Genomic DNA, 16,165 nt, shown 5'->3' with positions numbered 1-16,165 from the left:
AATTCATAAGTAGAGAAGAAGAAAGATGCCTGGCAAGATCTTGGTCATTTGAAACAAATGTTTATGGAATACTGAGTTGGTGGTCTCAGAACTTTCCTTTTCCCAACCCAAATGGAGGCTGAAAAGAACAATAAATGCCTGCTTTTGAAACAAATTTAAGTGAAAGTCATCTGTGAGTATAGATGGTTATAAAAACTGAGAGGGAATTAAAGGAGATTCAGAAAGTACTTTGAATAGCCTTTTGCAGAGATTTCTCTATGCTTTTTGCATTAAAATACTTTCATGAATATAATAAAACTATGATAAATGAATTTTAATGCTCTTGATTGACAAAATAAACAGGTGGCAATTTTATGTCATCCTCTTTTATTTACCAGTCTATAACTATTTCTACAGAAATAATCTGTCTTTAAATGCTGTTAATAAAATATGATCAGTTATGTTGATTTGCTCCTGACCTGTGTTTCTGTGGTGAACACTATAAATGAAAGAATAATCTAGGATTACTTCACTGTGCCTTATAACAGCTTTTTCTTAAAATTACTCTGGGAATGAGGTTACATTTTAACTAGCAGTGTTTAAAATCACTGCAGTTTCTTCATGGATAATGAGAATTTTTATTTATTTGCTACTAAGAATTATTTTTTTGAATACTTTATTTATTTGAGAGCAAGAGTACGAGTAGCAGGGAGAGGTAGGGGGAGAAGCAGGCTCCTGGCTGAGCAGGGAGCCCCATGAGGGACTCGATCCCAAGACCCTGGGATCATGATCTGGGCCAAAGGCAGAGATATTCAAGTGCCTGAGCCACCCAGGCACCCTGCTAAAAAGAATTTTTCAGGGAATTTGTAATTAATTATAAAACTGGAAGACTTGAACATACTAAGGTTACCCTACAGTTCATTGACTCGAAGTTAAGCATGCTAATTGTTGTCTTATTTTCTGTGTGTATGTATACACATGCATGCAGACTTTTTAAATGACATACACATGGTGTACGTAGCTTGTTTTTCTCCCTTGTTTTAAAAAAAAAAAAAGCTTTTCTACACTTTATAACCAAATGTAGCTCATTTTCAACTCTTTCTGGAGATTTTTCTTACGTCCTATTTTCCTAGTAAGATGTATTTGAACCATCTAAAAGCAGAGGTGTGCAGATTTTCTGTAAAAGGCCAGATTTAGGTTTTTATGTAAAAAAAAAAAAAAACTAAACTAAATATTTTAGGTCTTATGGCCCATGTTGTCTTGATTGCACCTACTCGACTCTGCTATAAGCATTATAGAACCAAATGAGCACAATCATGTTCCAATAAGGTTTTTTTATTATTATTATTTATTATTTTTAAAATTTATTGGGGCGCCTGGGTGGCTCAGTGGGTTAAGCCGCTGCCTTCGGCTCAGGTCATGATCTCAGGGTCCTGGGATCGAGTCCCACATCGGGCTCTCTGCTCAGCAGGGAGCCTGCTTCCTCATCTCTATCTGCCTGCCTCTCTGCCTACTTTTGATCTCTGTCTGTCAAATAAATAAATAAAATCTTAAAAAAAAAATCCTATAAAATTTATTTGGCAGACAGAGTTCACAAGTAGACAGAGAGGCAGGCAGAGAGAGAGGGGAAGCAGACTCCCTGCCAAGCAGAGAGCCCGATGCGGGGCTTGATCCCAGGACCCTCAGATCATGACCTGAGCCAAAGGCAGAGGTTTAACCCACTGAGCCACCCAGATCCCCCGAAGTTTTTTTTTTTTTTTTTTTTAAGATTTTACTTATTTGAGAGAGCGTGCACACGAGGAGAGGGGAGGGGCTGAGGGAAACTTCCCACTGAACAGAGAGCCCTACCCTGGATCCCAGGACCTGAGCTGAAGCAGATGCTTAACTGCTTAACTGATTGAGCCCCCCAGGACACCCCCAATAATAGTTTATTTACCAAACAGAGCAGGCTTTATTTTCCTAATCTTTGAGTTAAAGACTTCCTAAGCCTACTTTTTATATCTTATAGAAAAAAAGCGACAGTTTGAAATGAAAAGGAAGCTTCACTACAATGAAGGACTGAATATTAAATTAGCTAGACAATTAATTTCAAAAGACCTACATGATGATGAGGAAGATGAAGAAATGTCAGAGACTGCAGCTGAAGAAAGCATGAACACGGAAGAGTTAAATCAAGGTTAGATGTTTCTGAGATTTTCATGGAGACTCTTGTAGTTCTTTGTGCCTAAATAACATATTTTATTTTGCTTTACATGTTTGGAGAAGCTCAGAAAATTTTCTTGAAATTCACTTAAATTTATTATGCCAAACTTTCTAAAATCTCAGCCCCTGTGGCCAATATCAAAATAAAGTTTTTATTCCCAAAGTTGTTTTGATTTAAGACTATATGTATACGGGGGTTTTGTTTACTTAGCTTAAGCAGTGATGTTTGTCTTCACATTAAGCTGTATTTTGTTTTTGATGTTTCAGATTATATTCTATCTGTCACACCAATCTAAATTAAGGTTTAAACTTTCTAAAAGAAGCACGCTTTTAATTTGGAAGATTTGTTCTTAACATCCTTTCAAGTAGAGTATGTCATATCTTTCCGATGTTGACTCTTTTGACTACTGGATTGACAAAAATGCTTGTCTGATTTTTGTTTTTAAGTCTTGGACAGTCAGCCCTTGCAACCTGCCAACTGTTAATCCATCATAGTTAATAGAGTTTATTTTTTAAATTAAATTCTGGTATTTAATGAAGATGAATCTTTTGTACTGCTAATGCAGATTTTGTGCCCATTTCCCTTTGTACTTGAAAACTAATGCTTTGTACTTGAAAGCTGGAGATGTAACTTTATTTGTTGTACCTCAGATGGTTAAGTCTTAAGAAAGTAAATCACTATATATATATATATATATATATATTATTGTTTTGGTGTGCATATATGAAGTGTGAAGGATTCTGTGATAGAACCTAATGACTGTCTCATTTAATACCCTAATTATAATATTTTTTATTCCCTATTAAGCTTTTGCCTTTTGTTTCGTATAGCATTTCACTTCCATTTTATTCACCATGGTTTTTTTGTTTTTTGTTTTTTGTTTTTTGTTTTTTTTAGCTTATATTTAACCGAACAAACTTCATTTTAAGTAATTAGTGTTACATGTCTCCCTCTTCCTCTTTTAAAGTTTATTATCCATTTTTAGGTGATATTTATCTATATCTTGGTGATTTATTTTAATGTATTCAAAGTGAATGTTTTTTTGGTTATAACTTTTCATCAGTTTCTCCACAGACTTTTTTTTTTAAGGTTTTATTCACTTGACAGAGTGACAGAGACACCAGGAGAGAGGGAACACAAGCAGGGGGAGTGGGAGGAGAAGCAGCCTTCCCACTGAGTAGGGAGCCCGAGGCAGGGCTTGATCCCAGGACCCTGGAATCACAACCTGAGCCAGAGACAGACACTTAACAACTGAGCCACCCTGGCGCTCCTGCTCAGACTTTTAATACCAGTTCTTGGTGACTCTGGCAGAGCACAAGGAATGTCCTTCATTTGCTGCAAATTTGCATCAGTAACACTGTGTCAGAGATTAAAAGGATTTTTTTTTTTTTAAGATTTATTTGTTTACTGAGGGGGTGGGGAGAGGCAGAGGAGGAGAGTCTTTTTTTTTTTTCCCCAGTGTTCCAAGATTCATTGTTTATGCACCACACCCAGTGCTCCATGCAATACATGCCCTCCTTAGTACCCACCACCAAGCTCACCTAACCCCTACCCCCCTCCCCTCCAAAACCCTGTTTGTTTCTCAGAGTCCACAGTCTCTCAAAGTTTGTCTCCCCCTCCAATTTCCCCCAGTTCACTTTTCCTTTTCTTCGTGTTATTCCTTTTGCTCCACAAGTAAGCGAAACCATATTATAATTGACTCTCTCTGCTTGACTTATTTCACTCAGTATAATCTCCTCCACTCCCATTCATGTTGATAAAAAAGTTGGGTATTCATCCTTTCTCATGGAGGCATAATATTCCATTGTATATATAGACCATATCTTCTTTATCCATTCATCATGGCTCTTTCCACAGTTTGTCGATTGTGGCCATTGCTGCTTTGAAGATTGGGGTACAGATGGCCCTTCTTCTCACTACCTCTGTATCTCTGGGGTAAATACCCAGTAGAGCAATTGCAAGGTCATAGGGTAGCTCTAATTTTAATCTCTTAAGGAATCTCCACACTGTTTTCTAAAGTGGTTGCACCAACTTGCATTCCCACCAACAGTGTAAGAGGGTTAGATGGGGAGAGAGTCTTAAGCAGACTCTGCTCTGAGGGTGGACCCAATGTAGGACTTGATCTCATGACCCTAAGATCATGGCCTGAGCTGAAACCAAGAGTTGAACACATAACTAATTGTACCACCCAGGTGCCATGGAGTTCTTTAAGTCATGGCTTTTGAAAAATAATTCTTGTCATTTGTCTGTAATTGCTGGTAAGGTATTAGATTTCACACATTTAGTACATAAATAAATTTTTTTCTTTTAAATATAATAAATGAGGGGCGCCTGGGGGGCTCAGTGGGTTAAAACCTCTGCCTTCGGCTCAGGTCATGATCTCAGGGTCCTAGGATCATCCAGCCCCGCATCGGGCTCTCTGCTCAGTGGGGAGTCTGCTTCCCCCTACCCCTCTCTCTCTGCCTACTTGTGATCTCTGTCAAATAAATAACAAAATATTTATAAATAAATAAATAAATGATTAAAATTTGTGTTAGCTCAGTGCCTGTTTTTTCTTCTTTGGAGTACTTTTTACACAGGAGTATATCTTACTTAGCATCAATTCCACAAGGATAGAAAAAACTCTGTAATCAGACTTAGGGAAGTCAATTCCTTATTTGTATTCTACTCTTTTTGAGCCCTTAAAAAAAAAAATTAACAGCTTTTAAAATCTCCAGGTTCTCAATAGCCCACTACTTATGAACATTGTCATTCTCCTCCTCTCCCCAACCTCTGCTGATACTCATCTGTTTTATTGCTGTTTTTGTAAAAAGAAAAGTAGCGTGTTTAGATACTAAGGAAATAATTTTCTTGTTTTGAGATCTTTTAATAACTTTGGATATTTGAGTTGTCTTATCTGCTACTTGTGATTTATTCACAGAAATATTTAATCTGAAACCTTTTGTCCCAATACCAAGTAGATACTCTTGTTTTGGTCTTTAGAATATTTAGGAGGTATACTAATTCTTTTATGTTAGACTAATCAGCCTACATCATATATACCTTATTTGTTTTTTAGGTTTTTATATTTATTATCCATGGCAGTGAAAGGGGAATTTAGCTCAGGTAGTTCCAAGGTTGGCAATACACAATAAATTACATTGACTTGTTTTCCTTTTATTTTTGCAGGATCTACTACAAGTGACCAACTGCAAAACAAATCACAGAGTTCATAGAAAAGATTTGTTCAGCACTGTAATTGTCAGATACAGACCCTGTTCCTATAATACACTGCTTCTTGTTCTCAACAATTCATGACTTAAGTACCAAAATGCGTACCAGTTATTATATATTGCCAAGAATTAAATGACTTTCAAGACTAATTAGACTGAAAATGCCTAATTGATACATATATTCTTGTGCCTAGTACCACAAATATAGCATAATGTCATCAGTCCAAAACTACATTACTTTTGTAAGAACACTGGTTAATTTGTATATTATATAGCTTTTTATGCTTTAGAAGTTAAAATAATATCTTTTGGGGGATCTAATTTATTTTCTTCACTTCTAGATGTGATAGCTCTTATAAAAAGTGGTTTTTTTTAATCATAATCCAGTTGAAATAGCAGATTATATAAGCTGGTAATATTCAGTCTGAACAGTATTTTAACATGTGTCTTCAACTTGATTTGTTTGTTTAATTGAAAAGGATCATAAGAGTAACTTGGCATTTTCTGGCCTACTATCTCTAAAATTCCCCTTGAGTTTCTTTATGTTTACAAGGACAGGATTGATTTTTTCCTCATCAAAACTAGCTTATTTCACAAATAAATTACCGGGTTAAACTTGCAGTAACATCTGCTCTGTTTTTTGTACACTCGATGGGCAGACTTTCAGATTAGTTTTTTAAACAAATACAATTCTGATACAGTCTCAACATTCCCTTTATATACCTGTCTTAACCTCCTGCCTTTGTTTCTTTCTTCTTTCCACATATACACACACAGCTCTTTACCTTTATAAAGTGTAATAAAGATGGTCATGGAATTAGGAACTCTTCTTTCTCTCACATATTCTATCATTTGCTGCTACAATGAAATGTTTGACTATCAATGCCTATTAGTTATTCTAATGTATGGAGAAAGTTGAACAGCAGCCATACTATAGACAGAAAATACAATTCAGCTGTGGAATTTCTACACCTCTCTGATTTGCAGCTTGCTAATTAAATTGCTATAATTAGTTTATTGTTTGACTTGATTAGACCTTAGAAAACAGCTAGCAGGTTTTTTTTGCATGATGAGAGAATTGTGTGTAACCGGTGATATGATAGTTCCTGAATGTACAGATAGAATAATCCTGAACACTTTCTAATTTAAAAACTTTAAATAGTCCCTGCTTTAAGGGAATATGATAATGTATACTACAAATGTGCTTTATTCTTCTAACACAATAAGATCTGGATTTTTTTCCTGAAATGAAGTGCAGTTCCTGTGTTAGTTTAGTGATAGTTTCATTTCTAGTCAATTATTTGTATCTTAATTTTTTTGTCAGTACCAAAAGAATTCATTATATGAACAGACTTTTAAAATAATTTCTGTATATTGTATATATGAAATGGCTTTTATTGAACAGCTTATCTTCCACTTGCAAGTTTATGAAAATACCAATATGTCAAAATAAATAAAAAGTGGGGGAATTCTTTGCTGTTAGAAGAATGTGCTTTTTATTTTGAATGACTTTTTTTTTTTTTAAAAACGGGATCCAGTCAGAGTACTTCTAAACTGTATAGTATTCTGACTGAAACTTACTAGCTCATTATGTCTCTGATTTATAAACAAAATAGTGTTTGTGTCTGCTTTTTGCTTTCTGAATTTAGAATGTTGAAGTATTCTTCCTGGTTTAAATCCACTTTGGGGAATTTAAGTTGATACATATGTGTATTCATATGTTCATGCACATGGACTTCTGTTCTTGGTGTTCTCATTTTGAGCTCTAAGAAAGTATGCATGTACTCTGTAGAAATAGCTGCTGTATAGTGAAGAAAAGGTAAGACCTTTAACAACTGATTTGTTTTGCTGTTTTCTACAAACTCAAAGGCAAACACTCATTTCTGGTTTCAGGAAGTACATAATTATATCAGAGGAGTAAGATGTAAAAACTGACATGCTCAGTAGAATTTTAGGTAGTCTTATGTAATTGAGTAAAACCATTTTCGTGTCATGAATTCCTCACTGACATGTTATTGGACTGTATAAAAAAATGAATATAATTCAAGTTAGATCTTCCTTTGGAGAAAGTTGTCAGTGTTCAGTTCTAGCCATGATGGGTTTTTAGTTAGCATCACTTCTTAGTTTTTTTAGTATCTTTTTTTGTTTGTTCATTTTTCAGTCTGAAATTGAGCAATGATGCTCTTTAAAATCTGAGACATAATGGTATGAAAGATTGTTAAAATATTAATAACTTTAAATTGAATATTGAAGGAAAGTGCCATTTTCTCCAAATATTCATAATTTTTTCCCCTTTAGTTAAGTAAACACATTATAAGAAACTATAGCAGTATGACAGTTTTCTTCCTGTGGGTTTTATTTTATTGTTACCCACCTGTCTTAGGCCCATGTTCTGTTTACCACGTGTTCTGGATACCATGAGAGGTTCTTGGACTATATTGTGCAAACTAATTGTTTTGTTATATGTAACAAGAACCACCATTTCTTGAAAACTATTACTTGTTCTTGCCCATCATTGTGCTCAGTCTTTATTATCTGATCCTCAGAACAATCACACAAAGCAAATATTCTTAGTAATACTTTGTAGGAAGGAAAAAGCTCTTGGCCAAGTTATTCAGTCTCTCATAAATATTCAGTCTCTCACAAATGCTAAATGACAGGATTCAAATCCAGACCAACTAACTATGTTTTTTATTCATGCTTTTTTAGATACATAAAATTCCTTAGAAGTTGCACCTTACAAATAAACTTTATTTGGATTATTGATAAACATTGTGTGCTTGTAGGAATATTTTTCATGTGTTTGAGTTTTTATTTCTTGTTTTAAACTGAAAACTTGGTGGGACACCTGGGTGGCTCAGTCGGTTAAGCATCTGCCTTTGATTTGGCTCAGGTCATGATCCCAGGGTTCTGGGATCAAGCTCCACATCTGGCTCGCTGCTCCGCAGGGTGCCCACTTCTCCCTCTCCTACTCCCTCTGCTGTGTTCCTTCTCTTGCTCTCCCTCTGTCAAATAAATAAATAAAAATCTTTAAAAAAAAAAAAAAAAAAGGAAAAGGGAGGGCTTGGGGCACCTGAGTGGCCCAGTGGGTTAAACCTCTGCCTTTGGCTCAGGTCATGATCCCCGAGTCCTGGGATTCAGCCCCGCATCAGGCTCCCTGCTGAGTGGGGAGCATGGTTCTCCCTTTGCCCCTCACTCTGCTCATGTTCTCTCTCTCTCTCAAATAAATAAAATCTTTTAAGAAACCGTAATTGTTGGGCGCCTGGGTAGCTCAGTGGGTTAAAGCCTCTGCCTTCTGCTTGGTCCGAAGGATCCCAGGGTCCTGGGATCGAGCCCCACATCAGGCTCTCTGCTCAGCGGGGAGCCTGTTTCCCCCTCTCTCTGCCTGCTGCTCTGCCTACTTGTGATCTCTCTCTCAAATAAATAAATAAAATCCTTAAAAAAAAAAAAGGTAAGGCTTGGTAGCTGTAAGTGCACAGTATCTGTAGGTGGTATATAATTTGTTAAAATAAGACTTCAGTTTTTTGCTGACTTATGGGATGCCTGGGTGGCCCAGTGGTTAATCATCTGTCTTTGGCTTAGGTCATGATCCCAGGGTCTTGGGATTGAGTCCTGCATCGGGCTTCTTTTTTTTTTTTTTTTTTTTCAAAGATTTTATTTATTTATTTGACAGAGAGAAATCACAAGTACATGGAGAGGCAGGCAGAGAGAGAGAGGGAAGCAGGCTCTCCGCTGAGCAGAGAGCCCGATGTGGGACTCGATCCCAGGACTCTGAGATCATGACCTGAGCCGAAGGCAGCAGCTTAACCCACTGAGCCACCCAGGCGCCCCTGCATCGGGCTTCTTGTTCAGCAGGAAGCCTACTCCCTCTGCCCACCGCTTCCCCTGCTTGTATACTCCCCCTCCCTCAACAAATAAGTAAATAATTTTTTGGCTAACTTAGGAAGAAATGGTAAATTACATATCTGGGACAGATAAAGATGTGGTTGATGTGGTTGCTGTATTTTATATATATATATATATATATATATACTTTAATGTTTTTAAAATTGAAATATAGTTGACATATGGTATTCTATTAGTTTTAGCTATACAACATAGTGATTTGCCATGTATACATTACAAAGTGATCACTGCCATAAGTCTAGTTACAGTCTGTCACCATACGTTGTTATTACAATATTATTGTCTGTATTCCCTGTTGCTATACTTTACATCCCTGTGATTTACTATTTTATAACTGGAAATTTGTACCTCTTAATCCACCTTATCTCATTTGCCCATCCACCTGTTCTCCCTGCTGGCAACCACCAAGTCTCCATATTTATGAGTCTGTTGTTTTGTTTGTTCATTTGTTTTGTTTTTCAGATTCTACATATGAAATCACAGTATTTGTCGTTGGCTTATTTCACTTAGCATAATACCCGCTAGGTCCATTCATGTTGTCTCAGATGGCACGATTTTTTTTTTTATGGCTGATTAATACTCCATTGTGTATATATACTGTATCTTTATCAGTTCATCTATTGATGGACACATAGGTTGTTTCCCATATGTTGGCTATTGTAAGTAATGCTGAAGTAAACATAGGAATACATATATATTTTTGAATCATGTTTCTATTTTCTTAGGTAAGTACCCAGAAGTGAAACATCTGGTGTTAACATTTTTAACATTTTGAGGAACCTCCATGCTATCCATAGTTATTCATAGTGGCAGTACCAGTTTACCTTCCTACCAACGGTGCCTAAGTGTTCCATTTTTCTACATCCTCATCAATGCTTGTTCTTCTCTTTTTTTTTTCCCCCCATTTCATTTTTTTAAGTTTTTATTTTAATTCCCATTAGTTATCATACAGTGTTATATTAGTTTCAGGTGTAAAATATAGTTATTCAACAGTTCGATATATCACCCTGTGCTCAATGGAACAAGTTGTTCTTGTCTTTTTGATACTAGCCATTCTGACTTGTGTGAGTTGATTTCTTATTGTGTTTTTGATTTGTATTTTCCTGATAATTACTGATATTGAGGATCCCTTCTTGTGACTGGCCATATGTATGTCTTCTTTGGATAAATGCTTATTCAGGTTCTCTACTTATTTTTTCTTTGGATTGATTGATTTGTATGAGTTCTTTGTATATTTTGGATATTAAGCCCTTATCAGATACATGATTTATAAATATCTTCTTTAATTCCACAGGTTACCTTAACATTTTGGTGATGGTTTCTTTCACTATATAAAAAATTGTTTATCTTTGCTTTTGTTGTTGCCCTTGCGTGAGGAGAGAAATAAAATATATATATCTGTTGCTAAGACCAATGTCCAGGAGTTTACTGCCTATGTTTTTTCTTAGGAGTCTTACAGTTTCAAGTCTTACATTTAGTTCCCTGGTCCATTTTGAGTTTTTTTTTTTTAATATGGTATAAATAGTGATATAGTTTCATTGAATATTCCCCACTGTATATTTTTGCCTCCTTTTTCATAGATTAACTCTGTAAGTGTGGGTTTATTTCTGGGTTCTCTATTCTGTTCTTTTGAACTGTGTGGATTTTTCTTTTTTGTGTGTGCCACTATTTGTAAGTGTGTCAGTATCCTACTGTTTTGGTTATTAAAGCTTTATAATATAATTAGAAATCTGGAAGTGTGATTTGGTTGCATTGTTCTTCTAGCCTCTAGCTTTGTTGTTTTGTTTTGTTTTGTTTTTCCCCAGCATTGCTTTGGCTATTTGGGGTGTCTTGTGGTTCCACACAAATTTTAGAATTCTTCATTTTAGTTCTGTGAAAAATGCTACTGATATTTTGATAGGGATTGCACTGAATCTATAGATTGTTTTGGGTAATATGGACATTTTAGTAGTATTCCAATTCATGAGTGTGGTGTACCTATTTATTTATGTCATCTTCAGTTTCTTTTATCAGCATCTTACAGTTTTCAGAGTATAGGGCTTCCACCTCCTGGTTAAATTTATTTCTGTGTATTATATTCTTCTTCATGCATTTGTCAATGGAATTGTTTCTTAATTCCTCTTTCTGATAGTTAATAGTGTATTTAAATGCAGCATATTTGTGTAGATTTTGTATTTTGAAACTTTACTGAAATCATTTATTCTCATATTTTTGTTGTGTGGAATCTTTAGGGTTTTCCATACATAGTATCATGTCATCTACAAATTGTGGCAGTTCTACTTCTTCCTTACCAATGTGGATGCTTTTATATCTTTACTTGTCTAATTGCTTTGGCTAGCACTGCTAGTACTATGTTGAATAAAAGTGGTAGGAGTGGACATTCTTGTTTTGTTCTTCATATTAGAGGAAAAGCTTTCAACTTTTTACTGTTGAGTGTGTTTTTAACTTTGGGTTTGTTATAAATGACTATTATTATGTTGAGGTATGTTTCCTCTGTATCTACTTTTTTGAGAATTTTTATCGTAAATGAATATTGAATTTTGTCTAATGCTTTTTCTGCATCTGTTGAGATGATCATGATATTCATCCTTCATTTTGATAATGTTTTACATCACATTGATTTGCAGATCTTAAACCATCTTTGCATCCCTGAAATAAACGATCATGCTGTATGAATCTTTGAATGTATTGTTGAATTTTCTTTGCTAATATTTTGTTGGAGATTTTTGCATCAGTATTCATGGACATTTCACTTTTATAGTATCTTTCTAGTTTTGGTATTAGGGCAATGTTAGTCTCATAGAACAAATCTGAAAGCATTCCTTCCTCTTGAGTTTTCTAAAATAGTTTGAGTAATTATTTTTGAAATGTTTGGTAGAATTCACCTATGAAGCCATCTAGTTCAGGACTTTTGTTTGTGGGGAGTTTTTTTGTTGTTACTGACTTAGTTTCATGGTTAGCGATCAGTCAGTTTAGATTTTCTATTTCTTCCTGATTCATTCTTGGAAGATTGTATGTTTCTAGGAATTTATCCATTTCTTTTGTTCAATTTGTTGACATCTAATTGTAGTAGTCTCTTATAATCTTTTGTATATCTGTGGTGTTGGTTGTAACTTCTTTATTTTTAACTTTGAGCTGGGTTTTTTTTTTTTTTTTTTTCCCCTTGATGAGTCTGGCTAAAGTTTTATCAGTTTTGTTTGTTGTTTCAAAGAACTGGCTCTTATTTTCACTGATCTTTTATATTGCTTTTTCAGTTTTTCTTTCACTTATGTCCACCCTGATCTTTATTATTTTCTTCCTTCCAATAACTTTGGGCTTTGTTCTTTTTCTAGTTCCTTTAGGTGTTAAGGTTAGATTGTTTATTTTTCTTGTTTCTTGAGGTAGGTCTGTAAGTTATGAACTTCCCTGGTAGAATTGCTTTTGCTACATCCCACAGATTTTAGAATGCTATGTTTCTATTTTTACTTGCCTCTGGTATTTTTTTTATTTCCTCCTTGATTTCTTCATTGACCCATTGGTTGTTTATTAGCCTGTTGTTTAGCCTCCATGTATTTTGTTTTTTCCATTTTTTGCAATTGATTTCTAGTTTCATACTGTTGTGGTTAGAAAAGATGCTTGATATGATTTAGATCTTAAAGTTATTGAGATTTATTTTGTAGCCTAGTACAATCTATCATGGAGAATGTTCCATGTGTACTTGAATGTGTATTCAGCTGTTTGGGGATGGAATGCTCTGTGTATTATCTGTTAAGTCTATCTGGTCTAATGTGCCATTCAAGACCACTATATCCTTATTGATTTTTTTTTGTCCTTTTTTAAAGATTTTATTTATTTATTAGAATGAGCATGAGCAGGAAGTGGGGTAGAGGGAAAGACAGGGAGCCCCAACATGGGACTCAATCTCAGGAACCTGGGATCATGACCTGAGCTGAAGGCAGACACTTAACTGACTGAGCCATCCAGGCATCCCTCCTTATTGATTTTCTGTCTGCATGATCTAACCACTGATTAAGTGGGGGTGTTAAAGTTGCCTGCTATTACAGTTTACCCTGTATGTCTGTTAATATTTGCTTTCTACATTTAGGTGCTCCTTTTTGGGTGCATAGATACTGAAAATTGTTCTATCTTTTTAGATCAATATCTTTATCATCATGTAATACCCTTCTTTGTCTCTTGTTACAGTCTTTGTTTTAAAGTCTATTTTGGGGGTGCCTAGGTGGCTCAGTGGGCTAAGCCTCGGCCCTCGGCTCAGGTCATGATCTCAGGGTCCTGGGATCGAGCCCCACATCGGGCTCTCTGCTCAGAATATATATATTAAATATATATATATATATATATATATATATATATATATATATGTATTTTAGGTGTGTGCTTTTGTTGCCATTTTATTGATTGTGTTTTGGTTGTTTTTGTAATTCTCTGTTCCTCTCTTCTTGCTGTCTTCCCTTCTGACTTGGTGACTTTCTTTCAGTATTATATTTGGATTCCTTTTTATTTTTTGTATATATATTACAGGTTTTTGGTTTGTGGTTACCTTGACATTCATATATAACACCCTGTGTATGTAGCAGTCTATTTTAAGTTGGCGGTCACTCAAGTTCAAATGCATTCTAAAAGCACTACATTTTTACTCCTCCCCAGTCAGGTCTTATGTAATTTATGTCAAATTGTCCATAGTTTATCTTATGTATTCTATAACTAATTATTGTAGATATAGTTGGTCTTACTACTTTTGTCTTTTAATCTTTATACCAGCTTTATAAGTGGTTGATCCACTTACCTTTACTGTATGTTTGCTTTAGCCAGTGAGATTTTTTTCTCATCATTTTCTTCTAGCTTTTCTTTTCAGACCTTTTCTTTTCCGCTTAAACAGGTCCCTTCAACATTTCTTGTAAGGGCAATTTAGGAGTGATGAGCTTCTTTCAATTGTGTTTGTTGGGGAATCTCTATCTCTCCTTCAATTAGTTGCCATTGATAACCTTGCCAGTTGGAGTACTGCTGGTTGTAGTACATATCAAGCCACTCCCTACTGGCCTGCAAACTTCCCAGGGACAAGTCAGCTGATAGTCTTATAGGTCTTTCCTTATACATAACTAGTTGCTTTTCTCTTGTGGTTTTTAAGATTCTCTATTTTTAGTTTTTGACATTGTAATTAGTATGTGTCTTTGTATGGACCTCTTTGGATTCATCTTGTTTGGGCTCTCTGCACTTACTGGACCTTGATGTCTGTTTCCCTCTCCAGGTTAGGGGAGCTTTCACAAACTGTTTTTTCAAATAAGTTTTCTGCTCCTTTCTCTTCTAGGATTCCTATAATGGGAATGTTGGTGTGATTGATGTTAGCCCAGAGATCTAACCTCATTTTTTTTTTTAATTCTTTTTTTCTCTTTATTGTTCAGCTTGGGTGATTGCCAGTATACCGTCTTCCAGATCACTGATCCATTCTTCTGGAGCTTCTAAGCTGCTGTTGATACCCTCTATCGTATTTTTTGTTTTATTATTCAGCTCTGATTAGTTCTTTATATTTTCCATCCCTTTTTTGAAGTTTTGTGTTCATGTGTGTTCTTCTCAGTGCAGTATCATTATGCATTCCTTATCAGACAGATTGCTTATCTCTGTTGTATTTAGTTCTTTTTCTGAGGTGTTGTTTTGTTCTTTTATTAGGAACATGTTCCTCTGTCTTCTAATTTTGCCCACCTCTCTGCATTTGTTTCTATGTATTAGGTAAATCAGCAGGGTACCTGGGTGGCTCAGTGGGTTAAAGCCTTTGCCTTTGGCTCAGGTCATATTCCCAGGATCCTGGGATCGAGACCTCCATCGGGCTCTCCGTTCAGCAGGGAGCCTGCTTCCTTCCTCCTCCCTCTCTCTGCCTGCCTCTCTGCCTACTTGTGATCTGTCAAATAAATAAATAAAATCTTTAAAAAAAAAAAGTAAATCAGCTATGTTTCCTAGTTTTGAAGGATTGACCTGTAGGAGTCCTGTGGAGCCCAGATGACCTGATGACCAGAATCAAGAGCTCCCCTTTGTGGGCTGCATGTGCCCTCCTGTTGTGACTGGCTCACTACCACAGTGGGTGCATTGTTGGTCGAGGCTGGTCCCCGTGCTCCCTGGGCAGGAACCATTTTTAGATGAGTGATGGTCCCAGCCAAGACTGCCTAGCACATGTGAAAGGGAAGGAACTGTTTTGTGCTGTGGTTTACTATTGATACAACTATTGCTCAAAGACTTGCTGCTCTAAGCAATTTTCCAAAATGCCTTCTCCTCCCCATCAGCTCATCTGCTACACATTAGGAAAATAAAAGAGCCTACAGCAAGTGTATCTGGTCTGTGGCTTACACCCCCAAGCCTTGGTTAGCTGCCCCAGCAAAGTGTTCGGGGGGTTCTGGTTGGGGGGTTGACTCATCTAGTTTTTTATTTGAGGAATTATTTGGGGGAGGTAATGCTGAAAGTAGGTAGGTGAGGGTGGATTTGGCAAGTGTTTTAGTCATGATTTTATCTCAACTGCCCAACCTGAAGTTTTTTTCAGTAAGTCTTCCAAGTGAGTGTTCAGCATTTCAGTTCTATTAACAATAGGATTATTGGAATGGAAGAGGACTTCTATAAATTTTTGTTCTCATCTGTTTAATTATTTTTGAGTTGATAACAGCATGTTTGACTAGAAATAGAAGATTGTGCAGGCTGATCTTTTTTATCTTAATATCATATGACCTCACTTTTTAAGCAGAAAGGAATTATAAGCAGTATGCTTTGGAGTATGAATTGTTCTAAGAAAATGGTTCAACTTGAAAAAGTCTTACCAGTAATAGAACTAACAAAACACAGGAAGAAGACAGTTTAGTTATACTCTTGGTTAGTTATACTCCCT

At 35.8% G+C, this 16,165-nt stretch overlaps 1 protein-coding gene across 1 annotated transcript in view; it reads left to right on the top strand.

The window, feature by feature from the left end:
* Positions 1–8,164, top strand: part of PPP1R2 (protein phosphatase 1 regulatory inhibitor subunit 2) — a 29,914-nt gene extending 21,750 nt beyond the window's left edge. Inside the window, exons 5-6 of the mRNA XM_004745301.3 lie at positions 1,988–2,155; positions 5,351–8,164. Of these exons, the coding sequence (XP_004745358.1) occupies positions 1,988–2,155; positions 5,351–5,397 (215 nt within the window). The 3' untranslated portion in view covers positions 5,398–8,164. The remainder of the gene's footprint in view (positions 1–1,987; positions 2,156–5,350) is intronic.
* Positions 8,165–16,165: the final 8,001 nt, after the last annotated feature.

Source organism: Mustela putorius, unplaced genomic scaffold (assembly GCF_011764305.1).
Source record: "Mustela putorius furo isolate JIRA1106 unplaced genomic scaffold, ASM1176430v1.1 tig00003834_pilon_pilon_pilon, whole genome shotgun sequence".
NCBI lineage: Eukaryota > Metazoa > Chordata > Mammalia > Carnivora > Mustelidae > Mustela > Mustela putorius.
Note: the sequence above shows the minus strand (reverse complement) of the source record. Positions and strands in the feature narration are given on the sequence as shown.